Source organism: Lethenteron reissneri, chromosome 38, assembly GCF_015708825.2.
Source record: "Lethenteron reissneri isolate LAM-NWPU_2019-01 chromosome 38, ASM1570882v1, whole genome shotgun sequence".
NCBI classification, from domain to species: Eukaryota; Metazoa; Chordata; class Hyperoartia; order Petromyzontiformes; family Petromyzontidae; genus Lethenteron; species Lethenteron reissneri.
In genome coordinates this window covers 10,101,406-10,117,864 of record NC_083816.1, presented here as the reverse complement: position 1 = coordinate 10,117,864, position 16,459 = coordinate 10,101,406, and the positions used below count along the sequence as shown (strand labels likewise).

The 16,459-nt window shown below is 48.1% G+C and overlaps 1 protein-coding gene across 3 annotated transcripts; it reads left to right on the top strand.

The window, feature by feature from the left end:
* The first annotated feature begins 1,277 nt into the window (after positions 1-1,277).
* On the top strand, positions 1,278-12,381 carry SFXN2 (sideroflexin 2). Of its 3 annotated transcripts, none has more exons than XM_061567131.1 (13): positions 1,278-1,352; positions 2,028-2,062; positions 3,323-3,493; positions 4,286-4,456; positions 5,005-5,103; positions 6,740-6,815; positions 6,915-7,000; positions 8,300-8,360; positions 8,864-8,930; positions 10,257-10,306; positions 10,610-10,659; positions 11,085-11,132; positions 11,640-12,381. In XM_061567131.1, the coding sequence occupies exons 3-13, from the start codon at positions 3,327-3,329 to the stop codon at positions 11,737-11,739; spliced, it is 975 nt and encodes a 324-aa protein (XP_061423115.1). In that variant the 5' UTR covers positions 1,278-1,352; positions 2,028-2,062; positions 3,323-3,326; the 3' UTR covers positions 11,740-12,381. The 3 variants fall into 3 exon arrangements, with proteins under 3 accessions (XP_061423115.1, XP_061423113.1, XP_061423114.1); XM_061567129.1 differs by having other exon boundaries at positions 1,288-1,352; positions 2,023-2,062; XM_061567130.1 differs by having other exon boundaries at positions 1,300-1,352; positions 1,997-2,062.
* The last annotated feature ends 4,078 nt before the right edge of the window (positions 12,382-16,459 follow it).

Here is a 16,459-nt window from a genome sequence, read left to right as displayed (position 1 = left end):
GCGATGCTTTTTTTTTTACACACCGTACCAGGTACTCATTTGAGGCTGAGTCGACCTAGGAGAGGCCCAGCACCGGTTCGATTAATTATCACTGGTGTTGGCCGTGAGCGTGAATCGTCCGTAATCCGTGAACCAGTGGTCCTTAACCTGGGGTGCAGGATGCGCTTTCTAGGGATGCGAGGCATGTCCAGATGTCTTGAGGACTTCAATAATCGAAACACAAATCAAACACTGGCACGTAAGGGGCCGTCCATAAATGACGTCACGCACCTGGGGGGGGGGGGTCAGACATTTGTGACAATTAGCGACGGTGGGGGGGGGGGGTTTGAGAAATGTGATGTCACATCAAAATGCGCAACTTTAAATAAATATAGACAACACGTTCTAAATTAAATAGACTTTTAATAAATGTTTTCTCCTACAACATCAGAGTGCAGCGCCACATTAAATACGCACTACAATGACAATAGTTTAAAGCAATTTGAAGCATGTTTTATTTTATAAATGGAAATATGGTTTTGGGGGGGGGCGGAGGGGGCAGAGCTTTGTGACGTCATATTTGAGGGGGGGTCTGACTTTGTGACGCCGTGTGACGATGGGGGGGGGGTAAAAAAAATCGTCAAAAATCGCGTGACGTCATTTATGGACGGCCCCTTACTTTGTTTCACCAAACCCTATGTATTTATTCACATTCATCTTTTTTTTTATCCTTTATATTAAGTGCGCTTCCTTGCTTGCTTGCGTGCTTGCTTGCTTGCTTACGACCGTGCAAATCTTTCGGTCGTTTTTAAATCCTTTATTTTAAGTTCGCTTGCTTGCTTGCGTGCTTGCTTGCGTGCTTGCTTGCTTACGACCGTGCAAATCTTTCGGTCGTTTTTTAACCCACTTCCCGTGATCCAATCGAGCTGACATTTTCCACACAGACTCGTTGTGCGAGACAATGTTCGTGAAAAAAAATTCCCAAAATTTTACACTGTTTAGGGAAATAAAATTAAATATTTAATTACCAATTGCTTAATACTGGCAAACCCATAGATTGCAGCCATCTCAAGCCAGAGGACGAGAGGACTCTAGCCGCCACGCATATAAAGGATTTAGAGTGAAAAACTTTGTTTTTACGGGTTTACTTGTTACGACTGAGAACCAAAGGCGTTTGCAAGGCTACAGCAAAGGTTATAGGAGCCACTGACATGTACACCCTAACACCCACCCCCAACATTCCACTCACACTCGACACTCACCCAGCCAGACCCACGTGGGTGACAGATGCTCCGCCCACTGGGCTGACCCGAAGCACCACGTGGAGGAGGAGCCGCGCACGCCACGTGTCCGCGTGCAGTGGAGGAGGCCTGGTGCGCTCTGTGTGTGCGAATCCGTGTCTGTGTTGGAGCTGGTGTGTGTGAGAGAGCCAGTGTTTGTGTGTGTGTGAGAGCCACTGTCTGTGTGTGTGTGGAAGCCACTGTCTGAGCGTGTGTGGTAGCCGGTGTGTGGGTGTGTGTGGTAGCCGGTGTGTGTGTGAGAGAGCCAGTGTGTGGGTGTGTGTGGGAGCCACTGTCTGTGTGTGTGTGAGAGCCGCTGTCTGTGTGTGTGTGGAAGCCACTGTCTGAGCGTGTGTGATAGCCGGTGTGTGTGTGTGAGAGAGAGCCGCTGTTTGTGTGTGGGAGCCCCTGTCTCTGTGTGTGTGGGAACCAGTGTTTGTGTGGAAGTCACTGTTCGTGAGAGAGCCCCTGTATGAGCGTGTGTGTATGGGAGCCACTGTCTGTGTGTGTGAGAGCCCTTGTTTGTGTGTGTGAGCCGCTGTTTGTGTGTGTGGAAGTCATTGTGTGTGTGTGTGTGTGGTAGCCGGTGTTTGTGTGTGTATGGGAGCTACTGTCTGTGTGTGTGTGAGAGCCAGCGTTTGTGTGTGTGGAAGTCATTGTGTGTGTGTGTTGGAGCCAGTGTGTGTGTGTGTGTGAGCCTCTGTCTGTGTGTGTGAGAGCCAGTGTGTGTGTTGCAGCGTTTCTGACTGCCTTGTCTCGCTAGGCCAGCCGGCACGACAAGAGCCACTAGGGGAGGAGACTTGGTAAGTGGGTTGACTTCAGTGTGTGTGTGTGATGTGTGAGAGCTGATGCAATGCAGCGCGTGGTATGTTAATACGAGTGGATGAGAACCGATATAAGCAGTGCTGTGTGGACGGAGTGGATTTTGAAGATTGTTCGTGGGTTTGTTGCTGATGACATATGATGATTGTGAAAGAGTGTGGTGGTGGTGGCAGTAGTACTGTCCACTCGTAGCTGTCAGCAGTAAATAGTGCGGTTGTTGTGCAGACGACAGCTGTCAACCCACACGGTTTATCCGTATTCTTATAGAGGGACATTAAGTTTTTCAGGTCCATACGCCGTATAGCCGTTTCAGTACGGGCAATACGCTGTTTTGTGTTTCTCTCTGGTGATAGCACTTTGTATTGTGAACTTTGAGATGTATACGTGCACGGGGTGGCCAATAGGGTCTGTTTTAAGGTAGGCACTGATAATGGGTTGACAGGTATGATTGGTTGACAGGTATGATGGGTTGACAGGTATGATGGGTTGAGAGGTGTGATGGGTTGACAGGTGAGATGGGTTGACAGGTATGATGGGTTGAGAGGTGTGATACTGGGAAGATAAACGGATACACTTGGAGACACGTGGTGTGTGTATTTTACGAATCAAGTGTCGTTCACCCGCCACCAACCCGACACAGCCAATTAATAAGATTTGTAACTTAACCAAAACGCGCTAATTAGCTACTGCTTCAGCACGCCAATGTGTTGGAGAGTAAACCCACAAAATGTACAATTTGAGTACGACGTTTCGCTGGTGATTACAACCAGCTTCATCGGGCGATGTGCCAGCATTAGAAATTAATAATATTGGTCGCGAAAGCCGACGTGTTAGACTTACTTCAATTAAACCCAGAACTTAGCTTTTTGCGCTTTCAGATGCGCTTCTGCGGCCGTCTGGAACGCTCTTCCGATATTATGGGAAGTCACCGGAGCTTTGCGCTTTAAAACCATCTAGATTGAAAACTAGTTTCTTGAGAACTGCTTTTTGTGTTTAGTTTCTTGCCCTTCCCCCGCTCCTCCGATTAGCACGTTAGGGCTACGCACGGTGCGAAAGAAGTTCAACACACGTGCACGTGTAAGAGTTGTTTATGAGCACCCCTTAGCAAAATTGCATAATATCCCCTAGCCGTCACATCCACGGACAGTGGTTGGGAAGGTGTGAGGAAGAGGAAGCAGGCATTAGTTGAGAGGAAAGGGGACAGCCCAATTTAAAACCCTCGCTCGTGCCCGTGTCCACAGATCAATGGCGTCGCAGAACAAGATGACATCCTTCAACGTGGACGCGCCGCGATGGGACCAGACGACCTTCGTGGGACGCCTCAAGCACTTCTTCAACATCACTGACCCGCGCACCGCGCTGCTGTCCAACCACGAGCTGGAGCGAGCCAAGGAGCTCGTGATGCTGTGCAGGTCAGACGCTCGCCCCCCGGAGAGAGAGAGACCCACGTACGACAGAGGTGGAAACATCGATACAGGGAGGCCTTCATCCAGCGGTGGATGATGGACACGGCTGTTGTGCAGTCTGTTCTCCAATAAGGCGGTAGTTGCTTTCATGAAGACCACCGCGTTGTGGGGGAATCGCGTCAATTAATAATGTCGGGTGAAGAGCAGTCCGCGATGATACTTGAGATGCGTACGCAGGCAGCATCCTGAAGAATCCAGCAGCATCCCAGTGCCTCGTGTGATGATGCTACGCCGAGGCAGCCGTGACGCGACCCCTTACTCGCGCGACGTTCACTCGATCGCGTTATAGCCAATTGGCATTGTGAAAACACGTGGCGTTATAGGGGAACGCGGACTGTACGTGCGAGTAATACACAGGGTGATCCTGGTGGTGTTATAATGACCCTCTTACTTTCTACCCAACGCGGCTGATTGAATTAATGTGGAAGCGACGACTCCGTACCAGACAGTTGTTAAGAGTGACTGACTTTTTGTGACGCCGTGTGACGAAGGGGGGGGGGGTCAAAAATTGTCCAAAATCGCGTGACGTCATTTACGGACGACCCCTTAACGATCATATAAGAGATTGGTACCATAAAGATGAAAGATGTGGCCCCACTCGCATATATTTGCACGAGACAGGAGAGGAAAGTGGGAGAAAAAAAATGACTAAACGTGCATCAGACGCCTACGGGCTCTCTTGCCCATGGATCGTGACGACGACGATGGCGGCACGAACTGTTGGGCTTTGCTGCGCAGGGCTGGATCCACCCCACCGGGCACCACCGTGGAGCAGCTGCACTACGCAAAGAAGCTCTACGACTCGGCCTTCCACCCGGACACGGGCGACCGCAACAACATCATCGGCCGCATGTCCTTCCAGGTCCCCGGTGGCCTCGTCATTACCGCCGGCATGCTGCAGTTTTACAGGTGCCACCCTGGTGCCACCCAGGAGCCCTCCCCGGGCGGACGGACGGGCAGTTCCGCCTGCCAGCCGACAATTTTCCCTCCCACCCCAGCCCCCTCCCCACCCCCTCCCCACCCCCTCCCCACCCCCCCTCCCCACCCCCTCCCCACCCCCCTCCCCACCCCCTCCCCACCCCCCTCCCCACCCCCTCCCCACCCCCCTCCCCTACCCCCCCTCCCCACCCCCCTCCCCACCCGCCCCCTACCCCACCTCCCCACCCCCTTCCCCACCCCCCTCCCCACCCCCCTCCCCACCCCCCTCCCCACCCCCTCCCCACCCCCCTCCACATCACGTGGCTAAATTCCATCTCTGATGATTGAAACATCGGTTTTTGCTGTCATACGATGAACAGGTCACCTGAAGAGTAACGTTCGTTTCCAGCGGCCGTTCTCAAACAAAAGAGGGTTGCTCGACATGATGCCGATCGCACGATCGGGTTAAAATGTGGAAAGATTCGTGAAAAGCGTAAATTTAAAAAAGTATTCAGCCCTAATGTACTTTACTTTGTCAGGTCCATACCAGCCGTGGTCTTGTGGCAGTGGATCAACCAATCCTTCAATGCTTTGGTCAACTACACGAACCGCAATGCTGCCTCGCCCATCACGTCCACGTAAGTCTGGAGTGCACATGTTTTAGTTATTTTTAAATACTTATACACATTATTTATAAACATATAACAAATTGTATTGTCATTCAAGAACCCAAAATGCAAAGTAGAATTCTAAAAGAGGGGGGGGGGGACAGCAGGTAACGTGTACCGTATGTATGTATGTTCTTGGTTCTTTCGGTAAAGTCCACAGTGGATTGTGGATTTCACACCTGATGATGATTGCTTGTGTTGTAGTCGAAACGTCGTGAGAATGTTTATTGTTTTATATTAATATTATTTTATTATTTCCCTTCTACGTGACATTACCAAAAGAACCAAGAATATGAATCCCTGCAGTCACGAAAGCTTTAAATCAAAAGTATGTATGTGTGTTGAACTTTTTTCACACCCTACTTGGTCAGCTGTGCTAATTGGAGCTGCTAATCCAGGGGTCGGCAACAATAATAAATTTTTTCCGAATTCGGGAACCGCCCCCCTCACCCCAATATTTTAAAAAGCCACAATGCTTGCGAGTATAAGACGTTCATTAATAAATAACGTCACGAAGCAATCTTGAAAGAGCCGCATGCTGCTGACGCCTGTGCTAACCGGAGGTAACAAACTCGGCGTAATAAACCCTCAAAGTCGGGGAACGAACGAGGGCGCCCGGGCTCGCTGCCCTACCGCCACGATCGCGAGCGGCGTACTTAAGGGGAACGGGAAGAAGATGAAAAATGTGGGAGGGGTGGGTGGGGGGGAATAATGGAACCAAACAGAACCAGAGATAAAATAAGGTAAGCGCGATGCCCAAGTTTGTCATTCTCGATTTAAAGCTTTCGTGACTGCAGGGATTCATCTTCTTGGTTCTTTCGGTAAAGTCACGTAGAAGGGAAATAATAAAATAATACAAATAAAACATAATAAAATAATTCTCACGACGTTTCGGCCACAACGCAAGCAGGCAGACCGATTGCTGCAGAAAAAATATTTTATTATTTTATTATTTCCCTTCTACGTGACTTTACCTAAAGAACCAAGAAGATTTGTCATTCTCCTTCGCTCCCAAGAGCAGCGATTACCGTGCGTTAACAGAGGTGGTGATGGGGGCACGATTTTGAAAGCGTGCGTGTTCCCGAAAAGTGTTACATTCCAATCGCAAAGCAAACACACAGTTTTTACGCAATCTCTTTAATACGTTATACACATCTGGATGAGAGTTCAATGTGTATATCGGTAAGCCTAGCAGATTTTTTTAATGTTATCGTACTGGTAACTGGTAGTGAGATTTTCCCTCTTTCTATTGACTGTAGCTTCACACAAGTAGAAGATATTTGGCCGTACATTATTTGTGGAAATTATCAGCTTTCGAGCCCTTCTGGAAGCTCATTATAATTTAATTCATCACTCGGTCACAGTTATGTACATTATGCATTATCTATGAGCATGGTGGTGCTGAGTGTTGGCACGGTTATTGCTTTGGCCTGCAATGCCATGGCTAATCATCCCTGGTTAATGGGTCTGGTTAATTGGTTTGGTTGATTATTCTGGTTAATGAGTCTGGTTCATGGGTCTGGTTCATGGGTCTGGTTCATGGGTCTGGTTCATGGGTCTGGTTAAGCCGGAATGCCTTTGTCTTCATCATGTTGCGTGTGCACAGGCAGATAGGCATGGCTTATGTGACTGCCACAAGCGCTGCTCTTGTCACAGCTGTGGGGCTCAATCTCTGCACCAAGGTACGTGAGTGACCGGCAGAGATTGGCTGAAAAGGATTCTAGGAGTTTGTAGTTAGAATGATATTAGAATCACACTGTGCTCGTTGGCGTCTTTCACAGAATGCGCCACCACTTGTGGCCCGCTGGGTCCCTTTTGTGGCCGTGGCAGCTGCCAACTGCGTGAATATACCCATGATGCGGCAACAGTAAGTGCGACTGCGTATAATTACTCTCAATAGGGGGTTGTCCAGTTTTATATTTGGCAGCGATGTGCGTCTTGATGCCCATCAACCCTTTCCTGTTGCGAGAAGTCTGCAAGTTGCAGGGTGGGTGTCCCGTTATCCGCTGAATGTCGGAACGGTTGAGTGTTAATTTTATTTAGAGGCATAGCGCCGTTGTTTTTAAAAGTCATTGTACTCACCGCAATGAACTGTAGAGACACGACCGCACTACGATGCCTGGTGCCAAACTGTGCCGCACACCCTCCCGCATGGCCTTCTGGGAGCCTCGGTACCAATTGAGTTATTTTAGTTTAGTTTTTCTTCCAGTTCCTTTCCGACGACGTACGTGTACGTACACGTACGTCATCGGAACGAAATCGGAAGGAGAAATCTGGTGAAGTGGACGTACGTCATCGGAATGGGAAAAGATTCAATAACTCCGCTTCAAGGCGGTCTGCCAACTTACAGCGCTGAGACGGCAGCGGTGAGGGTTCACGATTAAACCGGGTATGCAGGCATCAGGTGACCGATGGCTACAGAAAAATAATATTGGAAAAATGTGGAAAATAAAATTAAAATTAATAAAAATAAAATAAAAATCACGACGTTTCGGAGGCAACACAAGTCTCCGTCATCAGGTGGGACCGTCACAGCCAGATTTGCTGCATCAAGTGAGCAGTAAATCTGGCTGTGATGGTCCCACCTGATGACGGAGACTTGTGTTGCCTCCGAAACGTCGTGATTTTTATTTTATTTTTATTATTTTAATTTCATTTTTTACCTACGTGACTTTACCGAAAGAACTAAGAGTATGAATCATTGTAGTCACGAAAGCTTCAAATCTAGAATGGAAAAATGTGATTTTGCACTTAATTTGGTAAATTACAGCTCTAATAGTATCAATGTCAGTTTGACTGTCGCACATCAAATACCCCTGTTGTATCGAGGCTACAAAGGCCACTTGAGGGATTTTTTTAAAGTTCCGTGAAAAGTTACTTGGCAGCAGTTGGCAGACACTTGGGTTTGCATCGCTCTGCGAGATTTCCGAACGGATTATTTTTTTCTCGTGACATAAAACCAATTGTACTCCGGCCGAGTAAAGTTGGGGAATAGGCCAAAAAGACTCAAATATAAATAACATCACCTTCTCCGGGCATGGTTGTTTTTCCACTCCATCGCAAGTGGGTTTTAGCAGCAAAGCAAGCGAACTGGGAAATTACCCCCCCCCCTCCCGTGGTTTCTAGCCGTGTCATGTTCGTGGTGCTTCTTGTGTTCGTCTTTCAGAGAGATCATTAAAGGAATCGTCGTGACTGATGAGAACGGAAATGAACTTGGACATTCCAGGGTGAGTGAGAGCGAGAATCAACAACCAACCCCAGGCTGTGTGTTAAGTATTGAACACACTATTAACCATCCTCCATAGCCTTTCCCTAGTTTTTGTCTGACACTAAAGTACAAATGTACGTACCAGGCGTGTAATGATGCATCGACTAAAATCCATTCTTATGCTCTCGATGCATGCTTCGAATCTTGCGTGTAACAATTATTATTTATAATTCATACAACATGATGGTTTGAACACTTCTTTGTCAAGCAACTGCTGGAAGACAGCCTCTCAATCCCAATAACTATATAGCTCAGTGGGCCTTGCCTGGTAAAACAATACAAAATAGTTTGAAAAGTTTATGGAGGGCAACGTACAGCTATTGGCAACAACGGGGCTCAATGCTATGGACTCAAATGAGCGGAGCTGTTGAGTCCGTCGCGTTGTCAGACACCGACACTCATGCCGCTGTGTGTGTCCTGCAAACCCCCCCCCCCTCCATTCTCCGTGACGTCGTGAGACAGAAGGCGGCCGTGAAGGGAATCGCGCAGGTGGTGGTCTCGCGAATCACCATCGCCGCGCCCGGCATGAGTGAGTGTCCTCGCACGGTTAACGAGCAGCTCGTGCTGCCCCTTCCAACATCGCTGTCGCGCAAAGCGCCCGCACGGAGTGTTGGGTTCACAGTCCCGTTCTTCTAAAACGCGTGTTTTTTTTTTGGATATACAACGCGATGAATGTATGAGGGAGCACATTTTTGTTTATGACGCAGACGAGGATTGGATGTAACGCGGTTGGGTGAACGGAACTGCTTCGTAGGGCGGCCTCGGCGTAGCGTCACACAGGGCAGAGGGATGCTGCTGGATGATTCTCGATGCTACTCGCGCGCCTCCGTCTTTGTTGAGCCTGCGTACGCATCTCGCGCATTATCGCGGACTGTGCTTCACCTCTATATATTGTATATCATTTATTTTAACACGATTTTTTCCATAACTACCGCGTTATAGGAGAACAGACTGTACCTGAAAATGACGCTCGTTTTTATCTTGTCGGTTTTTTACGTCTTTTGGGTTTTTTTTTTATTCCATGTTAGTTGCATTTTGCTAATAGCATAACGGATAACTCTCGATTATCTGGGGTGATTGGGTTGGGGGCGGGGGTGCGAGGGGTGGTATGGGTAACACAGCGACACGAGGTACGTGTGCATTTGGCTCAAGATCGAATGGATTGCTTACTTATGTGAAACAGGGGGTGGAGGTGTTTTCTCCTACAACATCAGAGTGCAGCGGCACATTAAATACGCACTACAATGACAATAGTTTAAAGCGATTTGAAGCATGTTTTATTTTGGGGGAGGGGGGGGGGCAGAGCTTTGTGACGTCATATTTGAGGGGGGGTTTGACTTTTTGTGACGCCGTGTGACGAGGGGGGGTCAAAAAATCGTCCAAAATCGCGTGACGTCATTTATGGACGGCCCCTTAGACGAGTGAGGAGCAGCTGCTGATTTATCCCGTGCGCACATAAAAGATAAACATTTTGTGTATTTTATCGCAACAGCGGTTATGAAGCAACGCAGGTAACTGGTCCATAGGTAAATCGAGCAGTAACTGTACAGTACTTTTTTAATCTGTAAAGTTCATTGGTGTGACAATGATTGTGTTTGAGTGTCTGTCGCGTTATCAATTTGTCTCCGCGTCCACCTGTCTGTGCATCCATCTCGAGATGTCCACTGTTTAGTTTATTTTTATGGAGCGACGTAGAGATGACATTCAGAACCGAGCTTGATACATGGCGTTGTTCTTTTAAGTTGAGACCAAGAGCAAATGTTGACTGTCGCCTAAATACACTCATCTTGTATGCTGCCAGTTCGTGTGTTTGTGTATGCAAATACGTAATTTATTGTATTTTATCTGTTCTTAGTTATCCTGCCAATCATCATGCAGAGGTTGGAAAAATACGCATTTATGCAGGTTTGTATTTTGTAAGACGCTTTTTATCTGTAGTTGTACGTGGACACTAATTATCTATAAGTCAACTTATTGTTTTATAATTAGGTTACTATTAAGCAATGTGTTTTGTATTCATAAAGGAAATGTATTATTCAATGACGGCTAAAAACATACTTGTGTTTACAATCATGTCGGATTGATTTAACAAATGTCTGTGATCTTTGGCGGGGTCTTGTGTTTGTCAAGCCGTTCGTGTGCGTCTGCTTAAACTCTTCATCCTCTCTGCCCTTTCATATTTTACCCTTTTCATTTCACACCGAGCAGCGAAGGCGGATTCTGCTTGGCCCGATACAGCTTGTCCTCCTCGGATGCTTGTGAGTTGGCGTTCACTTGAATGCAATAACTGAATTATAATTATTATATTCTGATCACGATCCGGTCAAGTGCCTCAGCGGTAGAGCAAGTGACTCCCAATCGTAACGTCGTCCGTTCCTAGCATCCCTCCGGGGGTCGATAAATTGAGTACTAACTTTGTGAGGAAAGCTAACAGTGGATTGTCATATGCAAAGACCCTCCATAGGAATGTGGATTTTCCAGCACTGGCTCAGTGGTGAGCAAGAAATCCCTATTTAATTCTTAATATTCTTTTAAGAATTACTTTAAATTATTTTATACCTACGTGACTTTACCGAAAGAACCAAAGAGTATGATAATGATATTCTTTTTGTTTGAAAGTGGCACACTCTTTATGTTATATATTAAAAAAAGTGACCAATGTTTTGGAAACATTTGTTTACAGTTTGACTTTCATGGTGCCAGCCGGATGTGCACTCTACCCTCAAACCTGGTATGCACGGGATGCTGCACAGACCTTTATAGCACGCACCCCACATAGTAAAAATAAAATCCCTATTTAAAGCTTTCGTGACTGCAGGGATTCATCTTCTTGGTTCTTTCGGTAAAGTCACGTAGAAGGGAAATAATAAAATAATAAAAATAAACATAATAAATAATTCTCACGACGTTTCGGCCACAACGCAAGCAGCTGTCCTCAGGTGAAGAACAGGTTTGTCAGGAAGACAGCGTCTGAGCGTCGGGAAGACAGCGTCTGAGCGTCGGGAAGACAGCGTCTGAGCGTCTGACACTGTCTTTCCGACAGACCTGTTCTTCACCTGAGGACGGCTGCTTGCGTTGTGGCCGAAACGTCGTGAGAATTATTTTATTGCGTTTTATTTTTATTATTTTATTATTTCCCTTCTACGTGACTTTACCGAAAGAACCAAGAAGAATAAAATCCCTGTTAGAGCATCGATGGCTGTGTGTTGGCGCTGAGTGTTGGTGCTGTGCCGCACAGCTCCATGGAGGTGAGCCACCTGGAGCCCGAGTTGCGGAAGTCGATCGTCGACAGACACGGCGACGCTGTGGCGAGGGTCTTCTTCAACAAGGGGCTGTGAGCTGCTGCTGCCGCCATGCGCAGGGGGCAGCCAAACGTGGATTCCGTCGCGACGCCGTTCAAGCAGCCGTGAGGCCACCCCTTCACCTACCATCACGCAAACTCTTTGGCTCGCCGTCGAACGAAGAGGGTCAACGCGTCGCGCGCTGCGGCGGTCTGGAAAGCTCTTCCGATAATAATAATAATTGACATTTATTTGTAAGGCGCCTTCCACTGATGTCTGAAGGCACCCTGTAAAATGAGTGTTAAGCAAAGGCCAAGAGAGAATGATAAGCTAAATAGAATAAATGGACGTAAGAAGATGTGTTTTTAGAGGAGACTTACAAGTATCCACATTATTGGATATGATGGTGCCACTTAGCTTAGGGTACACATCGCAGACAACCCGGGATTCCGTGCCTCCTGCGGCTCCTCTCCCCCCGGCGGCCGCTAGGCTCCGCCCCCCCCCCCTCTCTCCCCCCTCCCTCTCTCTCCCTTTCTTTTTTTATGCATCTGTAGCGTTTTTTTTATTTCAACCGGTGAGGCTCGTCGTCACGTCGAACATAAAAGCCGCATACTCTTAGATTTTTTCGGTAAAGTCACGTAGGTAAAAAATAAAATTAAAATTAATAACAGTAATCAAAATACAATTATTTTATTTCTATTATTACTTTTATTAATTTTTATTTTATTTTGTTAATAAAAATAAAATTATTTTATTTCATTTCTATTATTACTTTTATTAATTTTAATTTTTAATAAAAGTAATAAAAATAAAATTATTTTATTTCTATTATTTCTATTATTACTTTTATTAATTTTAATTTTATCTTTTACCTACATAAAAAACCTAAGAGTATGAATCCTTGCAGTCACGAAAGCTTCAAATCTAGAATGATAACCGAGGCCACACGCTCTAAAACACACGTTCATGAAGCGCTGTGCGTGCCGTGGCACTCCCGTAGGTCACCTCAGCCTAAAATTAACATGAGGGTGGTGCGTAGACATCGACATCACAGTAACTCAACATAAACACCTAAGCCCTCTAAAATATGCAACATAAACGAAGGCGAAGTACAGTAGACGGGCGTGTGGTCTGACGAAAACGATCAACCATTTTTCTTTACCACGTAAGGCCCACTGAGCTACGTAGCTCCGTTTCAGAAGCGAGCTGGCAATCACAAATGATAGCTCAACAAAGTGTTTCACGTGGACATTTATAGCAGACAAATACTAAAAAAAAACGTGATGATGATTCTAAATGTGGAGAGAAAAACCAGAGGACCTGGGGATCATACCACACGGTCAGCGACCGGATCGCAGTCTGTGACAGGAGGCTACACGAGGGATCTGTGGCGTGCCTGTGGGAGCTGTCCCTTCAGCACCCCCTGGTGTCTCTGCAAGGAACCAGCAGAACGTCAACACTGAGCGGTGCTTTCAGTGATGACCACACAAGCCACAAGTGGGCCTACTGCTGACCCCGATCCGGGCGTGATCGTTCCGTACGGGTAGTGATGAGGGTGGTGGCGAGGGTGGTGGCGAGGGTGGTGGCGAGGGTGGTGGCGAGGGTGGTAGGCTGCGATGCCTCTGTTCGGAATACAGCAGCCCGAAGGCCACGGTGAGCAGTCAGATGCTGTCGCTCCCCGTGGCGATCACATTGCTGCTCCTGCTATCACCGCTGGTGGTGGTGGAGCTGCCATTGCTGCCAACTCCTTGTATGAGGCTTATCAAGGCCAGCATCTCAAGGCAGGGGCAGCTGTAGCTCTCCTGGGAGGACCAGCTGTCATCTCAAGGGGGTAGCTGTTGCTGCTGCTGTTGTTGACACAATGTTGCTGTTGATGGTCCAGCTGAGATGGGGAGAAGGCGCCAGAGTCTTGCGGTGAACGCTTGAACCTCTTCCTCCTGCGCTGATACAAGCCGTCATCAAACATGATAATTGTTTTCTTACCCTTTTATCTGGCAACAAAGCTGACACCTTTTTTACAAGGAGTCATGTTTGCATTGACCACAATACCTGCGGTCGGAATGCAAACTCTGATAATGTATGCACTGTCCTTGAAATGTATTGGTCCACACCTGCGAGACAGCTTTCCTTAGAGCCTAGTTTCACATGGTGTTGGACCAGATGATGCCAAAAGGCACACAAAAAAACAATTATCATATTTTGCTACTGGCAAAGGAGGTTCCAATGGTGTAAATGCTTAACCCGAGCTCTCATACTCTGATGGTGCATTGTCTTTGGGTTGTGCGCCTTTTGGCATCATCTGGTCTATCACCATGTGGGACTCGGCTCTAAGGAAAGCTGTCTCGGGTGTGTGTAGACCAATCAATTTAGAGGACAGTGCATACATTATCAGAGTTATGTTTTTTGTTTGCATTCCGCTGTGTGCTACATCTGCACCCAGCCCTTCTCGTAGACCTACGGCCTCCGACGGGTAGCTCAACTCTGCATGCAGAGCTCTCCCGTCATCTGCCACCGAGCACACGGCCTCCTCCAGCGCCCACTGCTCCTTGAAGGCCGACACGGCGTGGGTCAGCCTGCGCATGGCGGCACTCCAGCCACACCCTGGCTCCGACCAGAGCGCGGAAGATGCCCAGGCTGCTGGCCGGACGTTTCCCCTCCACGGCCACCTGTAGATGGCCGGCTTGGCGTAGCCCATGAGTACGTTGACGAGTCCAACCCGAAGTCCAAATCAATCACCTTTTGGTGCCCATAGATGAGGATCGTCGGGGAGAATTGGAGGCTGAAATATAGCAGGGCATTCCGCAGGACCTTGAACAGCTTGCGCTGGCACGTATTTGGTGCGCCGCCGTCTCCACGTCACCACAGGAACCGGCACTCCGGCGCCGTGTCGGTAAAGCACGCTAGGGAGAGGCGTTGGCGGTGACGCTGCTGTGGGCGATTCTCCTGCTGAGGTCCCCAAGGCGCTTGTACGTCGACCTGAAGTAAAGCTGCCTCCAGAGAGCCCTCTCCTGAGAGATGCATGGGCAAGGCTTTCCTCCAGGCATGGTCCTTATGATTCCTCAAGGTGTCCCTAGTGGTGGAAGTGGATCATGTAGGCGTACAGCACCTTCCTCTTAACGTCCACAAACACCACTTCTGGCAGGCCTCCCAGACAGCAAAGGTTGTGTTCTGCATTCCTCGGTTGGGAGTGACGACTCGGTGGCACGATGGAGAGCACCGGCGGAGAGGGACCGAAAGGGGCCTCATCATCGCTGATGCTGATGGCCGGCATTCTCTGCGCTGCTGCTGAGAAGACGCTTTTTTGGCTTCAGTCAGGATCGGAGCTGCCACCCGGAGTGACTGCAGTCCCAGCTTTGCGGCCATCTCAGCCGAGTGAAGCCACCGGCCCTGTATTCCGGGCTTCACCAGATCTCCCATCCTGGTGAGTAAGGCTCGTCTCCCTGCAGGGGGTGGTGATGGATGGCGGCTCTGTCTGCGGATCCCCGAGGACTGGTTCGTAGACCAGTTCCACCACCGACCGCCGCTGGTTCAGCCTTCTGACAGCGACGCTCCTGTGGAAGGGTGGCAGCTGTCCCAGTGGGAGGCCCCGCATGTCCGTGTAGAATAGCTGCTTGGTGCACTGCAGACCTCCCAGCTGCTCCAGGAGAAAGGAGACCGTGACGCTCCAGGTCGGTGGAGGGATGTCGTGCAGGAATCTACATGCGGCCAGCAGATGGAAGGTGGCCACCTGACTCACCAGCACATGACCTCCCTCGCCTAGTGGCAGAGCCAAGACCCCAGCCGCGAGCCAGTGTCCTCTTCCTGACCAGAAGAAGTTGAAGATCCTCTTCTGTATCGCATTGATGAGGCGATTGGGGGTACAGGGAGAAGAGTAGGTGCCACAGCATGAACGTAACCAGCTGGTTAACCACCAAGGTCTTCGTCCTGAAGGTGAGGAACTCGCACAAGCAAAGAAACTGTGCACTGCGGAGAGCGCAGCCACGTCCTCATCAGTGAAGCAAAAAATAACAAGCTAGGAAAACCACAAAACAGTGTCTAAATAAACAAACAAGTGATCAAAATGTGTGTAAAGCAAAACACTGGTGGTAAATGAAATTCCCACGAAAAATAGTGAAAATATTCAAGTTTGTAGAGGTAAAGCCAGGAGCTCTGTGTGAACACGTGCCTCACCCTTTTTTTACACGTATTCTCTGGAGGTTGTGAATGTTTGATGGCCCTGTAAACGCCTTGCCACACGCAGTACACCTGATGGGCTCCTCTTTTGTGCGTGTTCTTTGGTGTCACCAGCTCCCTCTGGGAGGGAGCGAGGCTTTCTCGGTCTCTTTCCCCGCTCTCCCCTCTCTCGATCGGTGAATGCTCACGAGTAGTCTGTGAACTTCTCTATGACACGTTGACTACCTTCCGATATTTGAGCAATTTAATCTGTTCATAATTACCTTTGTGCCTACGTGCATTGATCTTTGTTTCATGCAGACTTAGTATTATAGGGCTGTGGTATGCCTATGAAATGCAGGTATAAACAATAATTGTAACATTACCTACAATTCGTTGTAAAAGATGGTAAGATTTTTCATGGAGCTAGGATGTTTGTTTTTCAGGGATCGACAAAATATGCTTTGTGCTAATCACATTTTCAATGTGCAGATTTTATACATTTGCAACTCGCACAATGTGTTATTTTTCTAAACAAAGTTAACATCTCTGTCATTCATTATTTTTGATGTTGTTTAACAATAAAGGAAAACGAGAGAGAAAAACATTTAGAAGTTCATGAGTA